The sequence below is a fragment of the Benincasa hispida genome, chromosome 11 (genome assembly GCF_027475165.1).
Source record: "Benincasa hispida cultivar pf3 chromosome 11, pf3_genome.v1.1, whole genome shotgun sequence".
NCBI classification, from domain to species: Eukaryota; Viridiplantae; Streptophyta; class Magnoliopsida; order Cucurbitales; family Cucurbitaceae; genus Benincasa; species Benincasa hispida.
Window position 1 is genome coordinate 5,553,247 of NC_143488.1, and position 26,811 is coordinate 5,580,057.

The 26,811-nt window shown below is 31.4% G+C and overlaps 1 protein-coding gene and 1 pseudogene across 1 annotated transcript; one reads left to right on the forward strand and one right to left on the reverse strand.

Moving 5' to 3' along the window:
* Nucleotides 1-5,879: 5,879 nt before the first annotated feature.
* On the reverse strand, nt 5,880-6,398 carry LOC150032337 (uncharacterized). The gene has a single exon (XM_090306872.1). It carries the CDS (start codon nt 6,396-6,398, stop codon nt 5,880-5,882), a length of 519 nt encoding a protein of 172 aa, XP_090162998.1.
* Nucleotides 6,399-17,447: 11,049 nt separating this feature from the next.
* On the forward strand, nt 17,448-19,824 carry LOC150032338 (uncharacterized; annotated as a pseudogene).
* Nucleotides 19,825-26,811: the final 6,987 nt, after the last annotated feature.

Here is a 26,811-nt window from a genome sequence, read left to right on the forward strand (position 1 = left end):
TTAATAATATAGTCATGCATCATTTATATTATAAGTGTTATAATATATAATTTATGTATGGATGGATGGATGTTATTAATTATTTCATTAACTTATTGCCTAAGTATTATATATGGTTAGTAATGAAATGGAATTGCATGAAGCATGAAACTACCTTAGTTAATTTATAGTTGTTATAATTTACTAAGCATGTCAATGGGTGCAATTGTATGATTTCAATTTATTTCATTTATTTTAAAGTTATAATTAAATGAATTTAGAAATTAAATTCAATAATTCATAATTGCGTGCAAACCTTAGATTAAAATGATTATTTTATTAGTTTTAAAATATGATTCGCATAACGCTAAGTTCACTTTTCTAATAAGATTAGAAACTAAGTTTAATTTTTTAATCAGTTTAATAGGATTAAATTGATTTATAATTAAAAGATTAAATTTGTAACAAATGTATCTATAAGGGACCTTTTGTCTAACGCTAGTTCTGTTGGCTGGGGTATTTAAGTTGACGGAAACGTAAGACTCCTACCTTGGAACTTACCTGAAAAGGTGAATTAGATAGATTTGTTATAAGCATGCAATGGTTGATTGAAGTTTATTAGTGTTTAGTAAACATTAATCAAAGTTGTGCTGAATGACCATATTTCCTACACACTTGGCATGTAGGTTTGTTGCTACGCCCTTGGCCATGGCCGCGACCACCATTGTTGGTATTGAGCAAGAAGCGGGCAGGCATAGGTAGCCGACAGCAGCAATCGACCATCTTGAGCAGCAAGAGAAAGCAGGACCAACTACTATCAAGGAAAAGAAAGCGGGAGTAGCAAGCAGACGCAGGAGGGACAAACCTCATTTTGATTTCATCATTGGTAGAGATGGAGCACAGACAAATGAAGGAAGGAACCATGGAAAGAAGGGGCACCACAATCAAGAAATTCATTCTTCTTACGCTAACTCATGCGTATTAAGGCTACTTCCTCCTCCATGTTGACTATTGAAGTTCATTTGACTGTTATGCTCATATTGACTACCCATTTGTTTTGAATCGTTTGAGTTTTTGTTTTGAGTCATATTTATTGAAGCAGTGGGAATGATATTACCTAGATTTCTCTATGAGTTTTGGTATTCTAGACGTTTTTTGAATATAAGGAGCTCCAATTGCATATTGAGCCACGAGATATCAAGCTTTCCTTGAATCACTGCAATAACAGGGTTGTACACATCTTCCAAGCCTAAGAAGATCTGAGAAATCAAGGAATGTCGAAGAACGGAATTGTCAGCTTGACGCATGTTGCCAGCATTAGTTTTCATTATGCGTAAATAATCCTCCATTTTTTAGTTACCTTTTCTAGTGGTTTGAAAGATGTGAGGAAGAAAATCTTCTTTTGTCCTTGACTGGACGCCAGACAGATCTTGTGTTGCTTCCCACAGATCTTTTGCGTTGTTGAACCCCATCAATTTAACTTCTACTTCAGGCGTCATCGAGATGTATAACTAACGAAGTAGCAATAGATCTGTTGTAATCCACTGCTCAAACTGTGGGTTACAATCCTTGACAAAGCAAAGCTTGGTGACACACCTCCAGCTTCTTCCGTCGTGCCTTAACTCTGAGATGACCCAGTTCTCCTATTGGTGTTGAGATGAAATTTGAGGGATAGGGTTTTTCACCTATGAGATGCCCTTCCAGCTTATAGCTCTTCAGAATTCGTAGGGCTAGGGTTTTCCATAGTAGATAATTGCCTCTGTCGAGTTTTATGGTGGTAATTTGATTCAGCAGCTAATTTAATGGAGGGTAGCTGAAGCTGGTGGATGAAGAACCTGAGAAAGCGGTGTGTGCCATAATAAGCTTTGATACCAAAATAAGGTTTGAAGATCTTTTAGAGTTTTAGGAGAAATGTTCTTAGATTATCTATATATTTCAGCAATGGTGAAGGGTGCAATTTATACAAGAAAATCTCGTAATTTTGGAACAAAAGAATAAAGAAAATTAAAATACAACATTAATATAACAATACAAATGTACACAGATCATTAGATAAAATAATATTCATTCTAACCAAAAGCTAACAGACCAGGCTTCTAGGGATGTGTTAGAAAAAAAACGTGGAGGAAAAATATGAAAAATGAGAGATATATTTTCCATTCAACTAAGCGTGCCTTTATATAGGCTTACAAACATAACCATAGGAATGCCAATGGTTTAAAGCTATAAATGTCATCAAATGCTCATAATTCACATAACTCTTAGGAGTTAAAAACTCATTATTAGTTACAAAAAACCAAAAGTCACATAACCCAAAAGTCACACTAAATGCCACAAATAAAGTTTAATAATGATAAACTTTTCAACATCCCCCATTAAACTTGATTTGTTACACCAAGTAAACTTCTCATTTTGATAAAAGTCTTCAACTTAAGGGGCTTTGTGAAAATGCCTGCTGCTTGGTCTTGTGATTTGATATATTTGAGTTCCACTTCTTTCTTCATAATGCAATCCCGAATGTAGTGAAATCAGGTATCAATGTGTTTGCTCCTCCCATGAAATACCAGATTTTTGGCTAAGGCAATGGCCGATTTGTTGTCAACAAAAATCTCCATTGAACCTTCCATTTGAAACTTCAACTCCTTCACTAAGTTTCTTAGCCAAATTTCATGACATACACATGAAGTTGTTGTGACGTATTCTTCCTCGCATGTTGATAATGTGACTATGGGTTGCTTTTTTGACATCCATGTGAACACCGTTTCACCAATAAAAAAACACAAATCTCGTAGTGCTCTTTCGATCCTCAAAATCACTACTCCAATCACTATCACAATAACCAATAATATCAAAATTTCTAGAAGAGACATAGGAAAGACCATACCCAATCATCCCTTTGATGTAGTGAAGTATCCTTTTTGCCTTTTTGCAATGTGTTGCTGTCGGTTTCTTCATAAATCGACTAATAATTCCAACCGAATAAAGAATATCCGGTCTTGTACATGTCAAGTATCTCAAACTTCCAACCAAGCTTTTGAAATATGTAGAATTTACCTTCTCTCCTCCATCTTGCTTGGTGATTTTGACTCCACATTCTATCGGTGTTCCAACTGGATTAGCATCATTTATATTGAACTTATTGAACACTTCTTTAGCATAGTCCACTTGGGATATAAAAATCCCATCTTCACCTTGTTTGACCTCGATCCCAAGATAGTAACTCATGAGACCAATGTCTGTCATTTCAAACTCCTTTGCCATCTCTCTTTTGAAATCATCAAACATGCTAGAATTGTTTCCGGTAAATACTAAATCATCAACATATAAACAAATGATTAGTATGCTTTAACCTTGCATTTTGATGTAGAGGGCATGCTCATAAGGACACTTCATGTACTTCTTCTCTTGAAAGTACTTGTCAATCTTCGAATTCCATGCTCTTGGTGCTTGCTTTAAACCATAAAATGCCTTATTCAATCGAAGCACTTTATCTTCTTTACCCTTGACTTCATAACCCAATAGTTGTTCCACATAGACCTCTTCCTCAAGCATTCCATTCAAGAATGTCGATTTTACATCCATTTGATGTATCTTCCAATGATTATGGGCTGCCAAAGCAATAATCAGACGAATAGTTTCAAGGTAAACAATAGGGGAAAATACATCATCATAGTCGATGCCATGTCGTTGGCTATACCCTTTCACCACTAGTCTCGCCTTGTGCCTCTCAACATCACCATTGACTTTTCTCTTTGTCTTGTATACCCACTTCACTCCGATCAGTTTGTGCCCTTTTGGAAGCTTGGTCAACTCCCATGTGTCATTTTTCTCTATCGCTCGAATTTTTTCATCCATTGCATTCTTTCATTTCTTGCTTGCAATGGCTTCTTGGAAACTACTAGGCTCATAATCACCAAAAAGACAATAGAGAATTATGTCATTTTGATTTTCATTTACCTCATTAAGTTCCCGTAGGCTTCAAGTTCCTCTTAGGCCAATTTTGTTCTCCGAATCGCTGGATGAACCTTCAGATGATGATCGATCGGTCGAATGAGGTGGCACTGGAATGGGCAAACCTTCACCCATTTCATCCCTGGTCGGCTCATTTTCGTCGTCTTCTTCAAAATATCGAAAGAAATCATATTCCTCCTCTTGTATATTCCAATCTCAAGAGGCTTTCTCATTAAAAACAACATCACGACTAATCATTACCTTCCCATTCAAAGGATTGTAAAGACTATAACCCTTTGAACTTGCATCATAGCCAATGAAGATGAGTTTCTCGCTTCGATCATCGAGCTTGGTCCTTTTTTCTTCCGACACATGAACATATGCAATACTCCAAAACACCTTGAAGTGACCAATCCCGGGCTTTCTTCTATTCCATGCTTCTTGAGGCGTCTTGTCAAGCATACTTTTCGTTGGTACTCGTTTTGTCAAATAAACCACACAAGCTACAGCCTCCGCCCAAAATTTCCTCGGCATCTTCTTTGTCTTTAGCATGCTTCTTGCCATGTTCAAGATTGTCCAATTCTTCCTCTCCACCACGCCATTTTGTTACGGTGTCCTTGGGACTGTTAACGAATGTTGGATGCCTTTTTCATCACAAAATTGTTTAAACTCATTTGATGTGAATTCACCACCTCAATCGGTTCTCATGGCCTTGATTGTAAGGTTTCTTTCATTCTCCACACGTGCCTTAAATCTCTTGAAGATTTCAAATACTTCTGATTTTTCCTTCAAAAAGTACACCCATGTTTTTCTAGAAAAATCATCAATAAAGAAAAAGAAATGTTTACTTTTACCATGAGACTCTGGTTTGATCATTCTACATACATCGGCATGGATGAGTTCTAAAGGCTTCTTTGCTCTTGTCATAGACTCCTTCGGAAAACTACTTCGATGATGTTTGCCAAACAAACACCCTTCACACACTTGGTTTGGCTTGTGAATGTGTGGTAAAACTTGCACCATCTTCTTCTTCGACAAATTTTCTAGACTTCCAAAATTGAGGTGCCATAATCGTAGATACCATAGCCAAGAGAGATCTTCATAATATGTCTTCAAGCATTTTGGAACATCATTGCATATATCCAAATGAAACATTCGGTTTTTGGTCATAGAGACTTTAACAATAAGTCTCTCATGATTATCCCTTAAATACAAACAATTGTTTTTCATTTGAACTTCAAAACCTTTCTCTAACAATTGTCCTACACTCAATATATTATTTTTTATATTAGGAATGTAATAAACATTTGTGATATATTGATTTTCTCCATTTTTTAACCGAATGAGAATTTTACCTATTCCTTTGATGGCGGCCAAAGAATTGTCTCCAAAGGCAATATTACCTTTCTCCATCTCGTTCAACTCTACAAACATCTCGCGTTTTCCACACATATAATTCGAGGCTCTTGTGTCAAGATACCACATACTATCTTGACTCTCTTCTTCTCCCTTTGAAACCATAAATAAGGTTTCATTCTCCTCTACATAATTGGATTGCCCTTGATGTGCTTTTGATGTGCTAGCAGTTGATCGGTCCTGATGCTTTCGATTTGACTCTGTTTGAGATGAGTAACACTCATTCGCATAATGTCCATATTTGTTACAATTATAACATTTTACCTGAGATTTATCTCTCCTGGACCTTCCACCACGTCTTCCACGACCTCGACCTCCTCTTCCTTTTGAGGATTCAAATGAGTTTTGAGAAACATCGGTGTTGGCTTCACCTCTTCCACCATGGCCTCAACCACCACGACCTCTTCCACGTCCACGACTATTCTCCTCCTTGATTTTGAGTTGGAGAAGTTGTTCAACGGTCTCTGTTTGCTCCATCCTCCTTTTCTTTTTCTCGTCATAGGCTTGTAACGAGCCTATCAATTGTTCAATTGTCATGTTCTCGAGATCCTGTATCGATTGGAGCTTCGTAGAATCTTCTCTATGACACGAACATCGGTGATTTCTTCACCATTCCGTCTCAATTGGTTGACGACAGCCATTACTTTTGTGTGATATTCCGCTATCACCTCCGCCTTCTTCATTTGTAAAGATTCAAACTCACCACGTAAGGTTTGCAACCGTACCTTTTTCACATGATCGGCTCCTCTATGAGTCGATTGGAGCTTGTCCCATGCCGCCTTTGACGTCTCTGCATTGGCGATGGTCTCAAACGTATCTTCGTTCACCGATTGATACAAGATATAAAGAGCCTTCTTGTCTTTCTTTCTTGTCTCCTTTAACACATCTCTTTTCGTTTGATCGGCCCCAGCTTCTGCCTCTTGGAAACAGTTCTCCACGATCTCCCACACGTCTTGTGCTCCTAGTAACACTTTTATCTTAATGCTCCAATTGTCATAGTTGAGCTTGGTAAGCATTGGTAGTTGAAGTAAACCTATCCCATCGTTGGCCATTTTTCTCTCAATATTTTCTACTAGCTCTAATATCACTATGTTAGAAAAAAAACATGGAGGACGAATATAAAAAATGAGAGATATATTTTCCATTCAACTAAGCATGCCTTTATATAGGCTTACAAACATAACCATAGGAATGCCAATGGTTTAAAGCTATAAATGTCATCAAATGCTCATAACTCACATAACTCCTATAACTCAAAAATCACTATTGGTAAACTAAAAGTCACAAAACCCAAAAGTCACACTAAGTGCCACAAATAAAGTTTAATAATGATAAACTTTTCAACAGGATGATGACTTGGCCAATCTGTTTGATGATTCATTGACACCTCAGCGAATGTTGGCTGCTTTCTGTACTGGCCGTGTGATATTTCCCCCTAATGATATTTACCACATTAAAAATTCTTGATATAACCCGTGGCACAAAACAAAGGGAATATCAGAAATTAACTCGGGCTCATCATCACAAAAATCATCAAAAGTCCTCTGAGTGAAGGCACAACATTATTGTGTCCTTGCCTCACAATTCGTTATAACGTCAATATAATTTAATACTTTGGTGTCACTTGGAATTGGTGGAAGTTGAGCAATGACAAGGGGAAAGAAAAGAATGTCGTGATAGAAGAAGAAGAAGAGAGTAAATGAACACCTAAAGAATTTTGGGCTTTAATGTCGGTTTTAAACGGACATTAAATGGCTTTAATATCGGTTGACAACCGATATTAGAGATAGTGTTATTAAAGCTCTTTAATGTTGGTTTCCTTTAATGTCGATTTTAAACCGACATCACAATCTTCAATGTTGGTGGCAACCGACATTAAAGCTCTTCAATGAAATTTCCAATCGACATTAAAGGGCTTCAATGTCGGTTGCAACTGACATTGAAGCCCTTTAATGTCGATTGCAACTGAAGACCAAGAATCAAATGAAACCCTCTAAACTCACATTGAAGCCCAGAATCTGTCTGTTTTATCAATTATTGTCCCTTTTTTTTAAATTTCGTTGCCGAATCTATTTTTTCAGTCAAGAAGTTAAAAACGACATTATATATCTCGTGTTGGGTTAGGAAATATCCGTCATTGTTTTTCATTAAAAAGTATAAAACAATTTGCATAGCAAGCCATCAATATTTGTCTTCCACCTATGGATATCCACAAACAAGAATCAATATTTCCAATCCATTACATATACTCATCAAAATATGAAAGAAACACAATAATCACCAACATTTGCATAACAATAACAGACTTTCATAGAATATTTACACCAAGCCATCATTTCTCTCATTCATAAATATCAATTAATACTAATTCCATGAATACTTAACACTAAATATCCTATGAACACAAAAATATTATACATAAATCTTCCAATAAAAAGATCATGGTTAGATAAGTTCGCATTCATTCTAAGATAGTATTTACATTCTATTGAGACAAAAAAACAAGAATTACATTCTTACACAAATCAGCCAATAAAACATGCCCATTGGGTTCGAATTACGTCAATCTCTCCTTGGGTATATGTATTTTTTTGTATTGAACTACAAAGAGGAAAAAAAAGATAAATTCAACATAAGTTTACGTCCATTTATTAAATTAAAGCTGGTATATAAAAAATAAATAATTTATGTACGAGGCTAGTAATAGGAGTAGTAGGATTATCCACTATTTCGTGTTTATACTTTTGCACATATTACCTGCATCCTACAGAATCTAATTGATGGGGGTATTGCATATAAAGAAGTTGAAAATAATTATTCTTATGTTCGAATGAACATAAATTGTTAAAAAAAATGAATGCAAATTTACCTTTACAGGTTTCCATTTTGGAGAAGACCGATGGTGTTCGAGATTGTGCTTGGCTTGCCATGTTTTCAATCCATGTTTTCAATCCATTAAATAGTTTGAAAACATTAGTTAAATATAAATACTTCAATTAAGAGCTAAGAAATTTCAATTACACTTGCATGTTTATAACTCCATGAAAATCCTCTTGAACCTTACTTCGAAGAGAGTCCAAAACATAAACACAATTTTCTTGTAGATCGATTAGAATCAATATCCAATAATAACTATAATAAGCAACAATTTTGAAATATTAGTATGTGTATAATGCAAATTAAAAATAACTTAAGAACTTGTATTTACTTACCCTGTGTTATATGAAATAAGGACTAATTGGTCTAAATTAGCCAATTCTAGTTGATTGGCTAAATTTATGGATCGAATATCTTAAGACTTCACGTGTGGCAATATTCTTGCCCGATCAATTATAAAAAAACTTCTTCGTAATATCACGACCACATTCATCCCAAAGATACCTAAACAAAGTAAAATTTATTATTTAAACATGAAACAAAGTATACATGAGTGAATCTAGATGAGCAATACTTACGCAATGTATGTCAAAATATACATGTAGCCTATTTCAACCATATTTGCAATATTGGATCAGATCATCGTGGCCTAAATAAATAAATTTATCTCTTCCAAATATATGCTCGTCCAAAGTGATACGAATCATGTCTACATCGTTTATGTTATGCATGACATGTCCGTTCAAGAGTTTGATGGTACCAATGGCGTCAGTATATTTAGAGGACTGGCTGAAGCTCTTAATTGTTGAATGGTCCAACCATAACCAAAATTACAAAAATTCAAATTAGGAAAAATAATAAAGATCCAAACTCATATACTGAAAAAGAGACATACTTTTCTCTCGTCAACCATAACTACAAGTTCACGAGGCCATTTTACGAAGTTGCCCATTGCTTGATTTAAGGACTCTATTTTATCCTTCACAGGAATTGGTACAGGCAAATATTCTCCAAGGACAATGTCAATAAGAACTTTAACAGTTAAGCATGACACATCATCATCAAATGTTGTGGCTACTGCAACAATATTATCTACAGTTCCTAAAGCCAAGTGACATGGTGTCCCCTTAACAAATTTAAAAGAAGTTATGTCATGCATGGTTAAGCATGTACAATATGATTAAAATTTAAAAGTCACAACAAATAAATTACCTCCTTCTTTAGGAATCTTCTCAGTATCTTCTTCTTCAGATGCACTTAGTGCAACACTTCCAACAGATGATTTGGACTGATGAGATTGTCTGTTGTGAGTTCTTTCTCTTGACACTTTACCATGTCGAACATTTTTTTCACTAGAGTCTCCTTCAATTTCTTAGCTCATTGAGGACTTCGGTTTTACTAATTTGAAATATTGGGAATGGGAAACAAAATCACCCATTCCTCTAACACGTCCCCAATGTTCCTCTATACCCAATGCTTGGGTCAAAACATCTTCACCTTCATAGACTTCAGCCAGTTTATCCTGTAAAACATATTACAATTTTCACATAATATCTATATCATCACAAGTTCCAAACATTATATATATGTCATCTTAAACTTTGCACAATATAAACTTACAATCCGATTGGCACATTCTCGAGTAGCATTATCAAAGTATTCGTTATCTTTTCCTTTTCTTACTTCTTTCCATAAAGTCACCCGATAAGAAGGATCATTCAATATGTTCTACATGAACATACATATTTAATTAGCATAAACATATTAGAATAAAAGATTTAATTTAAGTCGAAAAACTTACTAATTCTTGAGCAAGATTCGCATAACCCTTCCGAGAAATGTGATGCTTATATACACATTTCGCATGTCTTTCTTTTTTAAGACGACTGATTTCCTGTACAACAAATCTAGTTGAAGTTACCTATCAAAATAATGATAATGTTGACATTTAATTTATTTTGAATGACTTACATCCCATTCTGCACTTAATCGTTCATTTACAAACAATGTCCACTGATCTTGCTCTATATGAGAATATTGTTGCGGAGGAAATTGCAAGACCGAGGGTTCATCCTTAAATGGAAGTATGAACTTTTGAGTCAATGTTGTCTTGAAAGTCTGAAACTTCCTAGATGCAGACATGAGTATACAATGTTTGGACTTAGAGTCCACATCGAACGACATCTGCACAATGAAAAAAGTAGCTAAACATTAAACTAATAAACTACTATGCACATGAATAAAAATTTTAGAAAACATACAGCTACATAATCAAAAAGTTTGTCTTTTAAATGGTTTGGAACTTTTTTTCAAAAATTATACGTTATAAGTATTTGTTGTCGAACACAAACTCCTATATAACTTTGCATCTTCTTTGCCCCAAATCCATTCGGTTGTCCATGTTCATTATAATCAATGGTCAATCGTTGCCCAGATGTTCTTATTTCTACCAATTCAGACATTGTAGTTGGGCCACGTGGAATACTTATTCTGTTATGTTTTTGTGGGATCATATTTCTATCATCCTCGATGCTACTTGTTGAATTTTCCATGTCAATCTATAAATATATATATATATATATATATATATATATATATATATATATATATATATATATATATATATATATATTACTCACACAAAAAACATATAATCGTAATATTTAAATACATATAACCATAGTAAATGACATACCATGTTTAATATATTATACCTATCTACCCTCACAATCACTTCTAATGTATGTGGATGTTGTATCATCGATCTCAATAGATGTATCAACATCGGGCATTCTTTCCATACCTCCATAACCACACTCTTGTAGCATATCTCATATTTCATCTTCATAAAAATCATCCTCAATTGTTCATTGTGGAGATGTTAAAACAATTGACCAACCCGAATTTGCGGGGTCTTTTACATAGAACACTTGTTTTGCTTGGGAGGCTAAAATAAATGGGTCTGATTTATGTCCAATACGATTGAGGTCCACAATAGTAAACCAAACTCGTCTATTTTGACTCCAGTTCTATTCTCAACCTAATTACATTTGAATAAAATAAATGATAATCCATGATAGTCAAGCTTCCATATTTCTTGTATTACACCAAAAAGGTCATCATATCTGACATGAGGGGACTTTTGTCCTTAACACTAGAGACTTGCATTGTGATAGCCGTTATACTAACTCCACTATTTTGAACCCTCCTAACATATATAGATGATGGCGGGGTAGAAACTTGCGATGCCCGAGATATGCCATCTTCTTCACTTTTGGTAAATAAGTGGATGAAGTTTTCTCTCTACAAATTGGACATGCATGATATCCTTTATCCGTACAACCACACAAGTTACCATACGCAGGAAAATCATTAATAGTCCATAATAAAATAGCTTTAAGAATGAAACGTTGGTCTTCATATGCATCGTAACATTCTACCCCATCTTTCCAAAGTTTTTTCAAGTCATCTACTAACGGAGCTAAATAAACATCTATGTCATTTTCCGGTTGTTTAGGACCACATATTAGTGCAGTCAACATAAAAAATTTTCGCTTCATGCACAACCGTGGAGGTAGATTGTACGTCACTAACATCATTGAACACTTGAAGCTAACAATTCGAGGTTAGTCATGGTATCCTCTACCCTTTTAGACTCATTTTGTATATAAATTTCAAAATCAACTCTTAAAATTTCTTGCTTTTGAATTTTATTATTTAGAGTATCATTACATAGACATTTTAAACTAGCTAATTGGTTTTGTGAACTGTATAGTTGTGTCTTTTCATTTGGCTACAAGAGTTTAGTTATTTTTTTCATTGATTTTCTTCACGATTTTGTTATGGAGACATATATTTTGATTTCTTTTTCAAAGTTGTAGGGGTGATTGTCTAATTCCAATATTGTTTCCCTACGTCCTATTCTGTTGTTTTCTAAAATTTTCCTTATGTTCTTCATTTACTAATTTTAAAATGGAAAAGAATATTTGATTTCTTCCATCATGCAAAACAATCAACATGCCAAATTTACCATGTCAGCAAATTTGTAGCCAATGATTTAAGGCCATTTTGGAATGTTTATACCCTGCTTTTAAGAAATCCCTCTCCTTATTTATTTCTTGATCAATAAAATCAAGTCATCAAGGCATTGATTGACGTTGAGTTCATTCTTTTATAAAGCCTTGTTATTTTGCTTTTCATTACAATTACGAATATGCTGTCATTTTGTATACTAACAATAGATCTTGTGTTATTTGATGGGTATATAGTTGGAGAACTTGTAAAGAAATGATATGAAAATAAAGAACTATGAGAATTATTTTTTTTTTATTGAGGTTTGATTTATTAAATGCTTACCATGCCATTAAAAAGGTTTTATTTGTGGACCTTTTCTTTCGTTATGTATGTCTCTACTTAGCTTTACTATCTTTCGGTTGGTGTGAAATTGTTGTAATTGTTTCTACGTTGATTTACTGTTTGCTCCCTTTTCTTGGGTGTTTGTATCGTTTCTTCCTTTCTTTAGGAGTTTGTATCATTGAACTTTTTTCTATTCTTTACAAGTAAATAAAAGATTTGTTCTTTCTTTCTCTAGTTTTTACATTTGGGTTACGACAGAGGTGGTTTCAAACTACTCCAATCATAAAAATGGAATGCATATGTGCTGATAATAAATGCCATGATGATGCATAAGTACCAAAAACTAAAGTTTTTTCTCACTGAGATTTTCCTTTCTTATAATGTTTTTCTCTGTTGTTGGCTATCTTTCTTTTTAGGATTATGATTAACATCTTAAAATTATTTTTGGGATGTTGACAAACTATTACTACAGTAGAAATCAATGACATAACTTATAAAGAGATAGTTTGAGTATGTTCATTTTCTTGCCATCGTCACTATATTGTGTATGGAAGGAAATTATTTCAATAATTGTAATATGTTTATTATTTTTTTGATGAATATTGTACAAATGTAGTTTTAAGTGAAATTTATTTGAAATGATTTGAATTACTTTGTAATATTAATGTGTATAAAATGCAATGGCTTTTATGGATATTAGTTTGGCTTTAGTGTTGTCTATTGATCCTTTACAAAATTGTTTCCAAGATGGCATATATTTCCTTGACATTTATACTGATTGAAGATTTGTTCTCATTTGTTCAAGGTTTGAAGGAGCTATTCATATTTCCAAATATCAATAAAGATATAATGAGCTCTTGCAAAAGGTAAGATGTTATTTTTGTTCTTGTTTATGCAAGATTTGGAGGAATTTCAAATATCAATAAAGAAGTAATTGAAGATTTTGATATAGAGATTTTGAAAAAGGAGAAGATGATTTTGCAAAATAAATAGTTTTTGTTCTATTTTATTTTATCTTTCGAAGTTAGTTTGCAAGCTAGGTTCTTTTTTATTCTCCAAAACCTAATAAATTATGCATTTTTTTTTAAATTCAATTGTGCTCAATGAAACACTAGCAAACCAAGAACGGAGCTTGCTAGGTCAACTAATGAAATATAAAAAAAAAATGTTTCGAAAGAGGTCTAGTTGATCTTATTTCCTCCATTTTTTTGTTCAATATTTTGTTAACCTGTAACTTTTGTCTTATTTATACTTACTAAGTCTTAGAAAAAGTTGTTATGAGTGTTATATGTTAACCTGGGAGGTGTTTTCATTATCATGTCATTGCCATTTGACAGTCAGCCAACTATTTGTTCTCATTTGTGGATAGGAAATAACTGGAGCAGTTCTGCTGATTAAGATCTCAAGACCCTTTTCATATACGACTGAAATACTTGAATGGTTCACATTTTCTGATAATGTATTAGCTTCATTTTTCTTTAATTAATTTTTGTTTTCTTGACTAATCTCTTGATTTTCCTACCAATTCTCTCCTTTACAAACTCATATTGTTTGGGTTGTTAAAGATATGCTCATTGATTTGTATATCAGTAGTATGCATGGTAGGGTAGTTATTAATTTTATCTGACGGGTAAGTATTTATTGTCTATTGATTGAGTTGGTGGTAATAATAATGTTTGATAATATGTAGTCATAGCTTTGAGTTTTTAATTAGTGGGAAATCCTCGACTTTTGTTAATGATATAAAAATCTATTCTTAGGTTACAGGTTTTTTTTTTTTTTTTTTTTTTTTTGCGTGATTCCAAATTTTTGTTGTTGGGATATATTCAAAGTTTCTAGAGTATCAAAAGTCTCCACCTCTTTCTGAAGTGAGTAATTTTTCTTTGATGCTCACCATGAGTGGTGATGTAGATTGCTTCATCTATTCTTATTCTTGTAATGTTCAACTAGAACTTATTTCTTTCTTTGTCGCCAAATTCAAATTTATTGAATGAATAGGCTAATGCATTTGTTAGATATGCTACTTTTATTGAGTCTTCTAGTCATGGGGCTCTGAATTTGGTGCTTTCTTGATTACCGTCATTCAAACAAAAATCTTATTGAATTGACTAAGTAATGTTTAAGATGATGAGGCTCCTCCATGTTAAAGTTAGATAACATGCAGCGGAAGTATCAAGGATCCATAAGCATTCAAATTCACTAATTTTGACAGAAATTAAAACATTCTCTTTTAAAAAGAGGGTTTTAAGATCATACCTTTGAAGAACTCTTCAAAAACTTGATCAGCCGACAGTAGTCTTCACCAAAGTTCACCGTGAACCACCTCAAGATCTTCCCCACTATCCTCTTGAAGCTTTAGACCGAGTTATGAGACTCAAGAACAGCTTGAAACAATGAAGAATAGTAAAAAAACTCACAGCAGCTCATTTTGAAGAACTCTTTCTTCTCACTGAAATTTTCTCTCAAAATTTATGTGTTATACATACCTTTAATTCACTTCAATCCTCTTTATTTATTACAGATGAACATGCAAAGAAGAGAAATGCATGACTTGTAGCTCATGCTTGGAGTATTAATGAAGAGAAGAAAATGGATTTTGTGTGAGCATGAAGAAGATGATATTGGAAAATCAACATTTTTCATTTTGTAGCATGCAATACGATTTTCCAATTTTCTTTTAAAATAAAAAATAGATTTCAAAACCATTTTGATTTATAAAATTGAAAGTTGATTTTCTAAAATTAATTCCATAAATTAATTAAAAATATTAATTAATTTAATAGCAAAAATTAAATTATTTTTTTGCACAATAATCATCTTCATATATATATTCTCCTATTCCGTTTAATTTGAATGTTTCAAATTAATTTCTCAAGTTACTCTAAAGCTTAACCATTTACGAGCTAATAGGGGGGGATCTCGCGGACCTATAGATCATGGGCTCCAACGATTCGAGATTAATCGGCTAAACTCATTAGTCCGATCTAACCCCCATTCATTAACTAATGAGACCTTCACTATAGCCCATAGTTGAACTCTCCTCACTGTAGATATATTATGTCCACTTAATAACCATAATCAGTAAATCGATCCTTCACAAGTTGTTCGTAATCACGGCTAGGTCAAAATTACCGTTTTACCCTTGCGAATACATCTTGCTCCTTAAGTTCCTACTGACCCTCTAATGAACAATTCTGATTCATAATCTCTATGAATCAAATCTTTTCTCTATCATGAGAAGGCGGGGCCCTAATTGTTCATGACCTAGAATCAGTACCTAAGAGAACAACCTATCTGCTAACCCTAAATAGGGTAGGAGTGAATTCTATCTTGCAAGGCTATGTCCCCAGCTATTCATCTGGTCTTATCCCCAAAATGGGAAGCTTATTGAGCAGTGTTGTTAGACTACTCTCACCGTTTGTAGATCAAAGGATAATCCCGAACAAACAGGAGTTCATAGCTAGTTTCCGATTAAGATCGAGTTAACCTAGGTTATATGATAAATGAAATAGTCAGTTTTAACAGTAAACGGTCGTTATAAAGAAAAGTGACGCTTTTCGTGGTCCAGTCTATATGTAAACTCATTTCATAGGATGTCCCCACTCACATGTCTCAACATGAACGATTTATGGATCACATCGTTTGTAGCACTTTACAACTTCTTGTAACAACTATAGAGTGGGCCGCATCCAACAGTATTACCTGGATGAGACACCCAATTTCATCCATATACTTATTAGACCATTTAGACATCCAATAGTGTAACAATGCACAGTACGTTTGCGAAGGCATCTTATTATGATAACATAGAATTTACAATCATTTTGTGAATTTGCACTAACATAACTTGTGGCCATTTTGTGAATTGACAATAACATAGAATTAGTGGCCATTTTGTAAATTTGAACTTATAGTGCATACGTAGGGACATTAAGTATAATATTGGTTGGTCTTTTTGTGAGTATAGTGGTTGATGGTCATTCTGTAAATATGGACAATATATTGCCAAGTTATATGCATTGCGAACCATTTCAATTTTTAAAGCTTTACAAATATTTTACATGTATATTCAATATATAAATATAAATGCTCTCTTTATTCTCACTCTAACTATCGCTATGCAAGCTAGTTTTTTTTTTTTTTTTTTTTTTTTCCGGGTTGTGGTCACTGTGAACCATTTGGATTTAAGAGCTTGCTACATTCGAATACAATGAAGTCAATGTACATGTAAGTTGTCTTTAAATGTTAATTTAGATAGAAAAATATTATATATATAATATCATCTCAATGTTTTATGTCTTAGGAATTAGATAAGCAAAAAATAGGACTAACCATTGGTATGAAATCAAGAAGACCTTGTACTGCAACACAAACATTTGAATGACCATAATTTGATTGCACCTTGGTGAAAACATCATACAGATTCATAGTCATTCAGTATGGACTTAACATAACTAGGTAGCTCGGACAAGGAGGCCGAGGAAGAGGATTCTCATTAAACAAAGAGCATAAGAAGAAAGATTATAGATGATACAGATCATGTCGTCAAGTTTGGTATAGAGAGAAAGATTAGGAAAACTTCTCCTTTTTCTAACCCATTTCACCACAACAATAGGGATTCTTCATCTGTTACTACTTCAATTCCATCCCCACATGTTAATGAAATTGTTCATCTTCAATCTAAAAGGCCGTAAATTAACCCATTAGATTCCCTTGCTACTCATACTAGATCCACAGTTCATAAATTACCCACTGAAAAGGTTCAAGATCGATTGGAGGAAAATGTTGTTGAAGTTTATACAAAGGAATTGGGCACCAAAAAGACAAAAGGTCGGACCAAAATGTAAACAATAGCGGTGGAGCCAGAAATGAAATTAGATGTAAGATACAGTGAATATGGACAACCTATTGGATAAACATCGGTTGGGTTGTCCTCATTTTTGGGTTCACTTGTCAGAGAAGTGGTGTCGGCGACTGTTGAAACTTGGAAGAAACTTTCAATGAGATAAAAAGAAGTATTGTGGCATTCTATCCAAGTATAATAAATAATTATATATTTATATAATGAATATAATTCAAACTTTCTTACATATCACTACGTGAATGTTTTTATTCTTTAGACAAGATATAATGTTGATGGAGAATGACAGAAGAAATATTTGTTTCAAAAGATGGGTGAGCTGTGGAGAGCAAGCAAATCTCGCCTAGTGAGTAAAATTGGACAAACTTCAAATGATGATGAGCTAATTAAACTAAAGGCAGATAACATTTCTTCAATACATGGTTGGAATGACTTTATAAAAAATAAAACAAATGCAAAATTTAAAAGTATGTGATATAATTGTTGGGTAAATTTATTTATTTGATTCAAGGTATGAAAACAGCTTTTAGTCTTTATACCTCTGTTCGATACTTTGTTTGAGTATGATTTAGGCAAAAAGTAAGAAATTTAAGGAGATAAAAAAAAAAAAAAAAAGCAACTTCCACACACATGTAGTCATAGAGGCTATGCTCGACTAACCGAAGATTTGGTAAAAATTTACGTAATGCTAATAACATTATATAATTAGCACTAGAGATAATATATAACTAAATATTTTTTTCTATGTACAAAAATTATTCTTCTTCAACTCCAATTACTCGAGTAGATGTTTGGACAAAAGCACATGTGAAGAAATATGGAAAACCCATTAACTCTCAAGTGGCCAAAACTGTGGTTATATTATTTTTTGTATTTTTTCTTAATTTTTTTATAGATCTTAAGTCATATAAATCTTTCTTGTGGGCTTTTGGTATTTGCTGCAAATTGAGTTATATCTATAGTTTTTTTTTTTTTTTTTTTTTTTTTTTTTTTGTAATCTTGGCATTTTATGCTTGAGTTATATCTGCAGTTTTTTATTTTTGTGAATTTATGTTCGTCATAAGGCATCCCCCCTCCCCCCCTTCTCTTAAATGAACTTTTTTTTATGTTCAATGCTTAGTTGGTTTTGTTTGGGTTATCTCTTGTTGGCTTGTTGGCATTTGAGTAGGGATTTAGTTGAAGTAGGAGTTTTTTAATGTTATGAATTCATGTAGGTCATAAGGCATCTCCCCCCTGCCACCCCCTCTCCGCCCTCTCTCTCTTAATTGAACTTTTTTTTTTTTAAATGTTCAATGCTTTATTGGGTTTTTTTTTTTTTTTTTTTTTTTTTTTTTTTTTTGTTTAAGTGATCTCTTGTTGATTTCTTGGCATTTGAGTAATGATTTACTTCAAGTAGAAGTTTCTAAATGTTGGGAATTTATGTTGGTTATAAGCCACTCCCCCTCCCCCCCCCCCCTAATGGCTCATTGGCTTTTTGGCATTTGAACGATTTCATGCAATTTTTTCCTCAGAGCGTATTGAAAAAAATCGTGTGGGAACGTCTTGTTCAAGTAGTATAATTGATGATGAAATTAGTAAAGTTTTCAGTCCCGATCATGGGCATGTACAAGGATTAGGATTTGGTGTAACTAGATCGAAGTTGTCTACATCAACTCAGAATGATAAGACTATTGCATCTCTTGAAAGAAAATGTAACAACCTAACAACAAATGTAGATGAACTGAAAAGTGTAGTAGCTTCCTTAATAAGGGACAAGGTAAATTTGTCTTAACTTTCTTTATCTATTGAAATTATATTTTATATAACATTTTGAATATGTTGTTTGTATACGAAAAATAAAGGAATAAAATTCTAATAATTCTATTAGAGTATGAACATTGGCAAATAATCCAGCTCAAACCCCAAAATTCCCCATTCATGACTTTTTCTACTCATTTACTATTCAAAATTATTATTGTTTGAAAATTTTCTAACCATATCATTGGTGAAAAAGAGTGTTACTACCAACATTCCTCATAAGTGTTTGTTGCTAGATTGGGTCGGTTCAGGAGAAGTCATTGCTGAAGGTAGATGGTCTTCCAATGATTCATCAATCCTTGTCCATCACATACCTCTTGGCCCAAATGCAGTTCGTGTATGGGTTGATATAGTAAAAATACCAAATTCCTTCTTATGGAGGCCTACGTCTGACATTATTGTTATTGGCGATGTTGTTGGCATGATTGTTGCATGGCCAATGGAGAAAGTCAAACTATGTAAGAAAATTTGGCATCTACTTTGTGAATTAAGTGTTTATTTAGTTCATTAGCTAATCTATTGTTATAGATAGATCATGATGATTTGTCAAAGCTATTTTTGTTTTATTTTTTTTATTAGGTGATTGATTCAATGACAAACATCAGAGCGACATATGTTGTGTGGGAGAATTTTCATATCGCTATAATCTAAACATCTTTTTTGATTGTATCAATATTTTGGGATTATATATGTAGTCATTTTATTTGGATTAAGAATTTACAAATTGTTCTATTAGGTCAGAACTTCGTTAGAACATACTTTCGATGACTATATCAAACCTTTTTTTTAATGAATGTAGTGTTTTATTTCTTTTGTATACTATAAATTTGACGATTTTGGTTATAATTATTATTGTAGATTTGGATGAAATGTGAATTACATCTTTCTTCGTCAAGACAATAATATGGGCATGCGACTTCTAAAAATATATGTTTATAATTAATTCTACAATAATATTTGGGTACAAGTTATAAAATCTAAACAACTGTTATTAACAAATGCTATTAGAGATCAATTATAGCATTGCCTTTATTTTCACAAAAAATGTTATAGAAAGTTCAATAACATTAAAATTCGTGATTGAAGATATGGTATAATTTATTGCTTTTTTCCATTACAATGAAAAAATGCTAATAAAAATAAGGTACTTTCAATAGCATCGCTATAGAATGTCCTTTATAGCATTTTTTATTGCTATAAAAACTTTTGATGGTATTTTTTTTAATACAATAAACGATTCAATAACATTGAGTTAAAGCTATCATATGTCGACTTTCAATAGCGATATTAATAGCTGCACAAAAACGTTATGGAAAGTCGAGGACTTTTAATAACATCGACTACGACAAAATTTATAAAATGTTATGAAGACTCTTTGATAGCGTTTCTACAATATGATTAAAAATGTCATTGAAACATTTTGATTGTGTTTTCTATAATGTGGAAAACACGCTATTAAAACGTTTCAGTGACGTTTTTTTTAGCGTTGAATAAATGCTATTGAAATTTTTTTATAGCGATTTTATAACACTATAAAAAAGGCTATCAAAACGTTCTAATAGCGTTCTTTTTACGTTATGAAAAGTTTTTATAGCATCATATATCGGCTATGAAAATCGTATTTTTATAGCATTTTTTATAGCATTGAAAAAACACTATGAAAAGTCATGGACTTTCAATAACATGGACTATAAGAGCATTTCGAAAACGCTATGGAAAATCAACAATAACGTTTTTTTAATGCTATTATAAGTGAAATTTCTTGTACTGAATTGTAACGAATATCAGTTTTATTGATAATAACTAAGTGTATAATAATATTTTTTAAAAATTCCAAATATAGCAAAATCTATCAATTATATGGTCAATCACTGATAGACTTCTACCAATGATATTGTCTATTACTGATAGACTTCTACTAGTGTTATGGTCTATTATTGATAAACTATCTAAAATTTGCGATATATGCACTTTTTTTTTGCAATGTGCTATATTTGCTAATACTTTACCCTTGATTGCTATATTTACAATTGCCCTTTTTAATTATCCCTAACTTCTTGGGTTGTGTCAAATAAACTCATTGTTAATTAACTTAGGCCATGTTGGTAATGATCATTTGATTTTTGGTTCTTAGATTTTTAAATTAACCTTATAAACATCCTTTCCACCCTAAGGTTTCTTTGCTTTGCTATCTGCTTTTCAACAACATTTTCATGATATTTGAAATATTGGCAGATAGTTGATCATACAACATAAAGAAACCTATAGGTGAATGTAGAAGTAGTGTTTAAGCTCAACTTTCAAAAAAAAAAAAAAAAAAAAAAAAAAAAAAACCTCAAATGATAATTTACTGTACTAAATCAACATTATTTAAGTAATCGAATTAACAATACAATAAAATTATTTTTTTAAAGAAAACATGAATACCACGAATAAAAAAATGTATTATTTAACTCTATTAATATGTCGTATTAGAAAATTTTGAATTCCATTGCAAATTCATTTGGCATTGTGATGAGTATCTTAACTATATTTTAACGATCATGAAGTCTTTCTATCTTTCCAATATAAGATCATCAACATGCGGAATGTATGCACTCATATGTTTGCCCTTTAGGTTTTGCTTCTTGGTAGATAACAAGATAAAGTATACTAATTAACAAAAGCTTTTGCATCTTTGAACATTTAATTCATTGCTATTTATTAGTAGGTTTTTTTTTTTTTTGTGAATGGTTGAGATGAGTACGAATACTTAAAGCCATGGATCTCTCTTTTAGAAGTCAACTGTTTGAAGGATCATTTAACATATTTAATCTATATCTATCTATCTTTATACTATTTAAAAAGGGTTATAGAGGAGAAATTTTTTATTTTTCCTTTGATGATGATTAGAGAGTTATCTTAAAAAATTTCATATTTACTAAATCATTAAATAAATTTTCCCAAACTTTGAGCATCTCTAGTAAAAAAATTTTAAAAATATATATGACACTATTTTTGGCAATTAGAAAGATCACATTTTATAGTTATTTTTCTTAGCATCACATATAAAAGAATTATTTTTGGCAAATTAAAAAGATCACATTTATCCCCCTTTTTTTTAGCATCATGAGTAAAAGAGCAAAACATTAAAAAACGAAAACCAAAATTTATCTCTATTTCAAAATTTATACATGTAAAAATTCAAAATTTGATACTATTTTTGGAAAATTAAAAAAATATCACATTTTATTCCTTTTTTTTTTAGCATCACATATTAAGGAGAAAAAGAAGAATCAAAATTTATCTTATAATCTATCTATATCTCATGCTATATAAAGTTAATATAAACGTAAAATCAAATTATGATTTGAAATCTTTTTTTAAAAAAAATAAATAGGGTAATTCAACCTTTTTTTTTTCTATAATGTATATCATCTCCCTTTTCTTTCTCTCTCTCTCTTTCTTTCTTTTTTTTTTTTCCAGTTTTGATAACTCTCTCCCAACTTTTTTTCTTCCATTCATATATTTTTTTAGACATTTTGTTGCAGTATTCATGTTTTTTTTTATATAAAATTTCTTTTTCTTTTTTTTTTTGTTTGTTTAAATGTAGCAACTTTTCTTTTCACTCTTCTTTAAGAAGATTTTAATTATTATGTTTCAAGTATCTCTTCTACATCTAAAGAAATTTTACCTCTCTCTGGCTTCTTTTTAATGTATGTCTACGTCTAAAATATTAAAAAGGGTGGAGTAGAAGATCATGCTTGTGAGATTCAACAAGATACGAGTAATATAGAGGTATGTGTTTTTGTAGTTTTTTTTTTTTTCAATTTTTAATTTTTGTAAATGCACACCCATTAGTTTAGGTGTTATAATCATTTTTATTATTTTGTAACTGTTTTTGTATTTTTTTCTTATTTCATAAAAAATTGAAATACAGTTTAAAATCAAGAAGAACTTCAAAAGATATTTAGGTTTTTAGAGTTTTGATAGAAAAATATAATATATTTTTTAAATTAAAATTTTAAAATAATCTAACAATCTAATAATCTTTTTTCAATCATAAAAAATTATTATGAAATTTTATGCACGAATAGAAAATTAATATTTTAATTTAAATTAAAGTTTGAAATTAAAGAATAATTACATCATCCAAATCAATTAAAAAGATTAATATAGATAAGATTATCATGAAATAAAAAATAAAAAATTAAATTAAAATTTAAAATTTAGAGAATGATCAAAACATCTAATCCAAAATAAATACAAGAAAAACAAAGGATTATCATGAAATAGGTAAAAAATTGTTTAAATCAAAGTTTGAGATTAAAAGATCATCAAATCATCAAAATCAAAATTAAACTATCCATGATTTTATCTAATTGGTTGACATCTATAGATTCAATAAATTTCAACTAATGTTAACATTTATTAATATACATATATTTTTCTTCATATGTATTTGAAAATTTTATGGATATATAGAGTGATTTTATTGTAACTAAAAAAATAAATTATTTATAACCGATTTTAAAATCTTGATTTTTATTATTTTTTTAATCATTTTTAGATTTATTGCATATTTAATCTCCACGTATTTATAATATTATAGTTTGCACCTAATATCAAACTAGTATATAATTATTGTAATAAAAATTTAGGATTTGAGAACAATATTTTTGGACTAAAATACCCATTTAACCAACTATTAGTTACTGTTATGCTATTTTAATAATTATTATTAAAGGACTATTCTATTATTTTACAATATAATTAATTCTTTATTAATTGAATTAACAACATTAGCTGGTAGTGGTCATAGGCAATAATAAATTGGTATTAAAGTAAAACAAAAATATTCATTTTTATTATAAATATTATAAAAAATAAATGTCCATTCATGCTTAGTACCCATTGACTATGTATCATGTCACTATTTTTGCAAAGTGTTGTCCATGTATCTTGTAAATACATATTATTAGTGCTCATGTAATCCATCTCCCACTTGTCAAATTAGCTATAAATAGTGACATTTGGTGGGTTTTGAAAGAAACACATTGGACAGATTCCAAAAAGTTTGAAGAAAGTGGAGAAATCCATAATTTGTTATTTTATTTACTTTTGTTATTTATTTTATTTTATATATTTATATATATTATTTTTTATTTATTTTAATATTTATTTATTCCATATACTTATATTATATTTATTATTTTAATATTATATTTTATTGGCATTCGTGTTCTCGTTGTGTTCCTCAAATTCACAACACGTTATCAGCACGAGTTCTTGTTGTTTTCCCACTAAAAATAAGTCCGAAAGGTATGTTGTTTTTTCCTCTTTGTTATAATTAATAAATTTAATGTTCTTATGCATATTTAATATCTATTAAATTTCTAACATAAAATACGATATTTATAATAGTATTTCCATGACGAATCTCACAAAATTAGATTTTTCGCCCTTGATATTAATGCAATAATTATTTGTCATGGGTGCTTGATGCCGAAATCCACCTGAATGCTATGAATCTTTGAGAGACTATTCAAAAAGGAAATATAACATCCAATCAGAACAAAGTAAAAGCTATGATTTTCCTTCGTCATTACCTTCATGAGGGATTGGAAATGGAGTATTTTACAATAAAAGATTCTCGTATCTTGTGAAAATTTTTGAAAGAGAGGTATGATCATAAAAAATAGTTATTTTTCCTAAAGCTCGTTATGAGTCGATGTAGTTGAGGCTACAGAATTTCAAATCAGTAAGTGACTACAACTCAATATTATTTAAAATCAGTTCGAAATTGTTATTATGCGGAGAGAAAATTACTGATGTTGATATGTTAGAGAAGACATTTTCTACATTCATGTCTCGAATATGCTCATGCAGCAGTAATATCGAGAGAAAGGTTTTAAAATGTATTTTGAATTAATTTCATGTCTTCTCATGGTCGAACAAAATAACGAATTATTGATGAAAAATCATGAATCTCCACCAACCGGAAGGACACCATTTGTTGAAGTCAATGCTGTGAATTTTAATAATAATCATGGTCGAAGTCATAGTCGTAGTCGAGGTCGTAACTGTGGTAGAAGAAGAAATAATTATTATTTTCTTGGTTGTCTTTCTAATCATTCAAATTTCAAAAGAACCACACAAAATGATGATCACAAAGGGAAAACCCCACAAGATAAGAGTTAAAAAAGTGTTGAAAATAAATGTTTATGATGTGGAATGACTGAGCATGGGCCACATACCTGTCGTTTGTCAAAACACTTAGTTGATCTCTATCAAGCCTCTGTGAAGGGAAAAAGATAAAAATGTGGAAGCAAACTTTGCATACTAGGATAGTGACATATTTGATTCATCCCATATGAAAAATTTGGATGTGGCAGACTTCTTTGAATGTCCTAAAGAGAAAATCGACAAAATTGATGGAACATCAAGTGGACTTTGAAAATATCTAGATTTAATGTTTATTTTTTCAGCTTCATGTTTATTTTTTCCTTCCCTTAGTAGATGTTCACCTTTGTATATTCCAAATGTTGTTTTTCTTATTGTAATTATTTTTTTTAATAAAGAAACCTGAATCATTTTCATATGTTGGGTGACTAAAAAATGAGAAGATCTATGTCTGGTAGACGGTGCAACTACACATACAATACTTACAAGAAAAAAATATTTTTCCAAACTGACAATGCTGGTAGAAAAATTCAATACGATATCAGGTTCTGAAAACCTGATTGAAGGCTTTGGAAAAGAAAATATTATTTTGCCTAAATGAATAAAATTTACAATTGTCAATACATTCTTCTCTAATTAATCAAAGAGAAATCTATTTAGTTTTAAGGATATATGTTGCAATGGTTATCATGTTGAGATTGATAGTAAGAATAGTGTGGAATATCTATATATCATATCTACTATCTCAAATGAAAAATGTATACTGGAAGAATTGCTTGTTTATCTCTTGGATTATATTATACTCATATACGAGTAATTGAAACATATGCAACAATGAACCTGAAGTTCATGAATCCAGACATATTTATAATTTGGCATGACTGATTGGGTCATCAAGGATCTATAATGATTAGGAGAATTTTTTACGATTCAAATGGACATCCATTGAAGAGCCATAAGTTTCTTTAATTTAATGAATTATCATGTGATGCTTGCTCTCAAGAAAAATTGATAATTAGACCATCACCAACTAAAGTGGGGATTGAGTCACCAGCATTTTTAGAATGAATTCATGGTGATATATGGGGACCTATTAACCTACCAAGTGGACAATTTAGATATGATATGGTATTAATAGACACATCCAGCAGATGATCACATGTATGTGTTGGGGTTGATGCCCTATATCTCGTAGGGTCGCATAGTTTGTAATTGTAATGTACAAACAATTTATTTATATAATAAAATATGTGATGTTTTATTTCAAAATAAGTTACATTAACCACAAACTAATAAACTAACATCTAGGGTTGTCTTGTAGTTTAAACATGTATGTAGAGACATATGGGTGGATCATGTTTAAGTGATAACCTAAATGGTCTGCAGTAGATGGATAATGCCAGATACCTTAT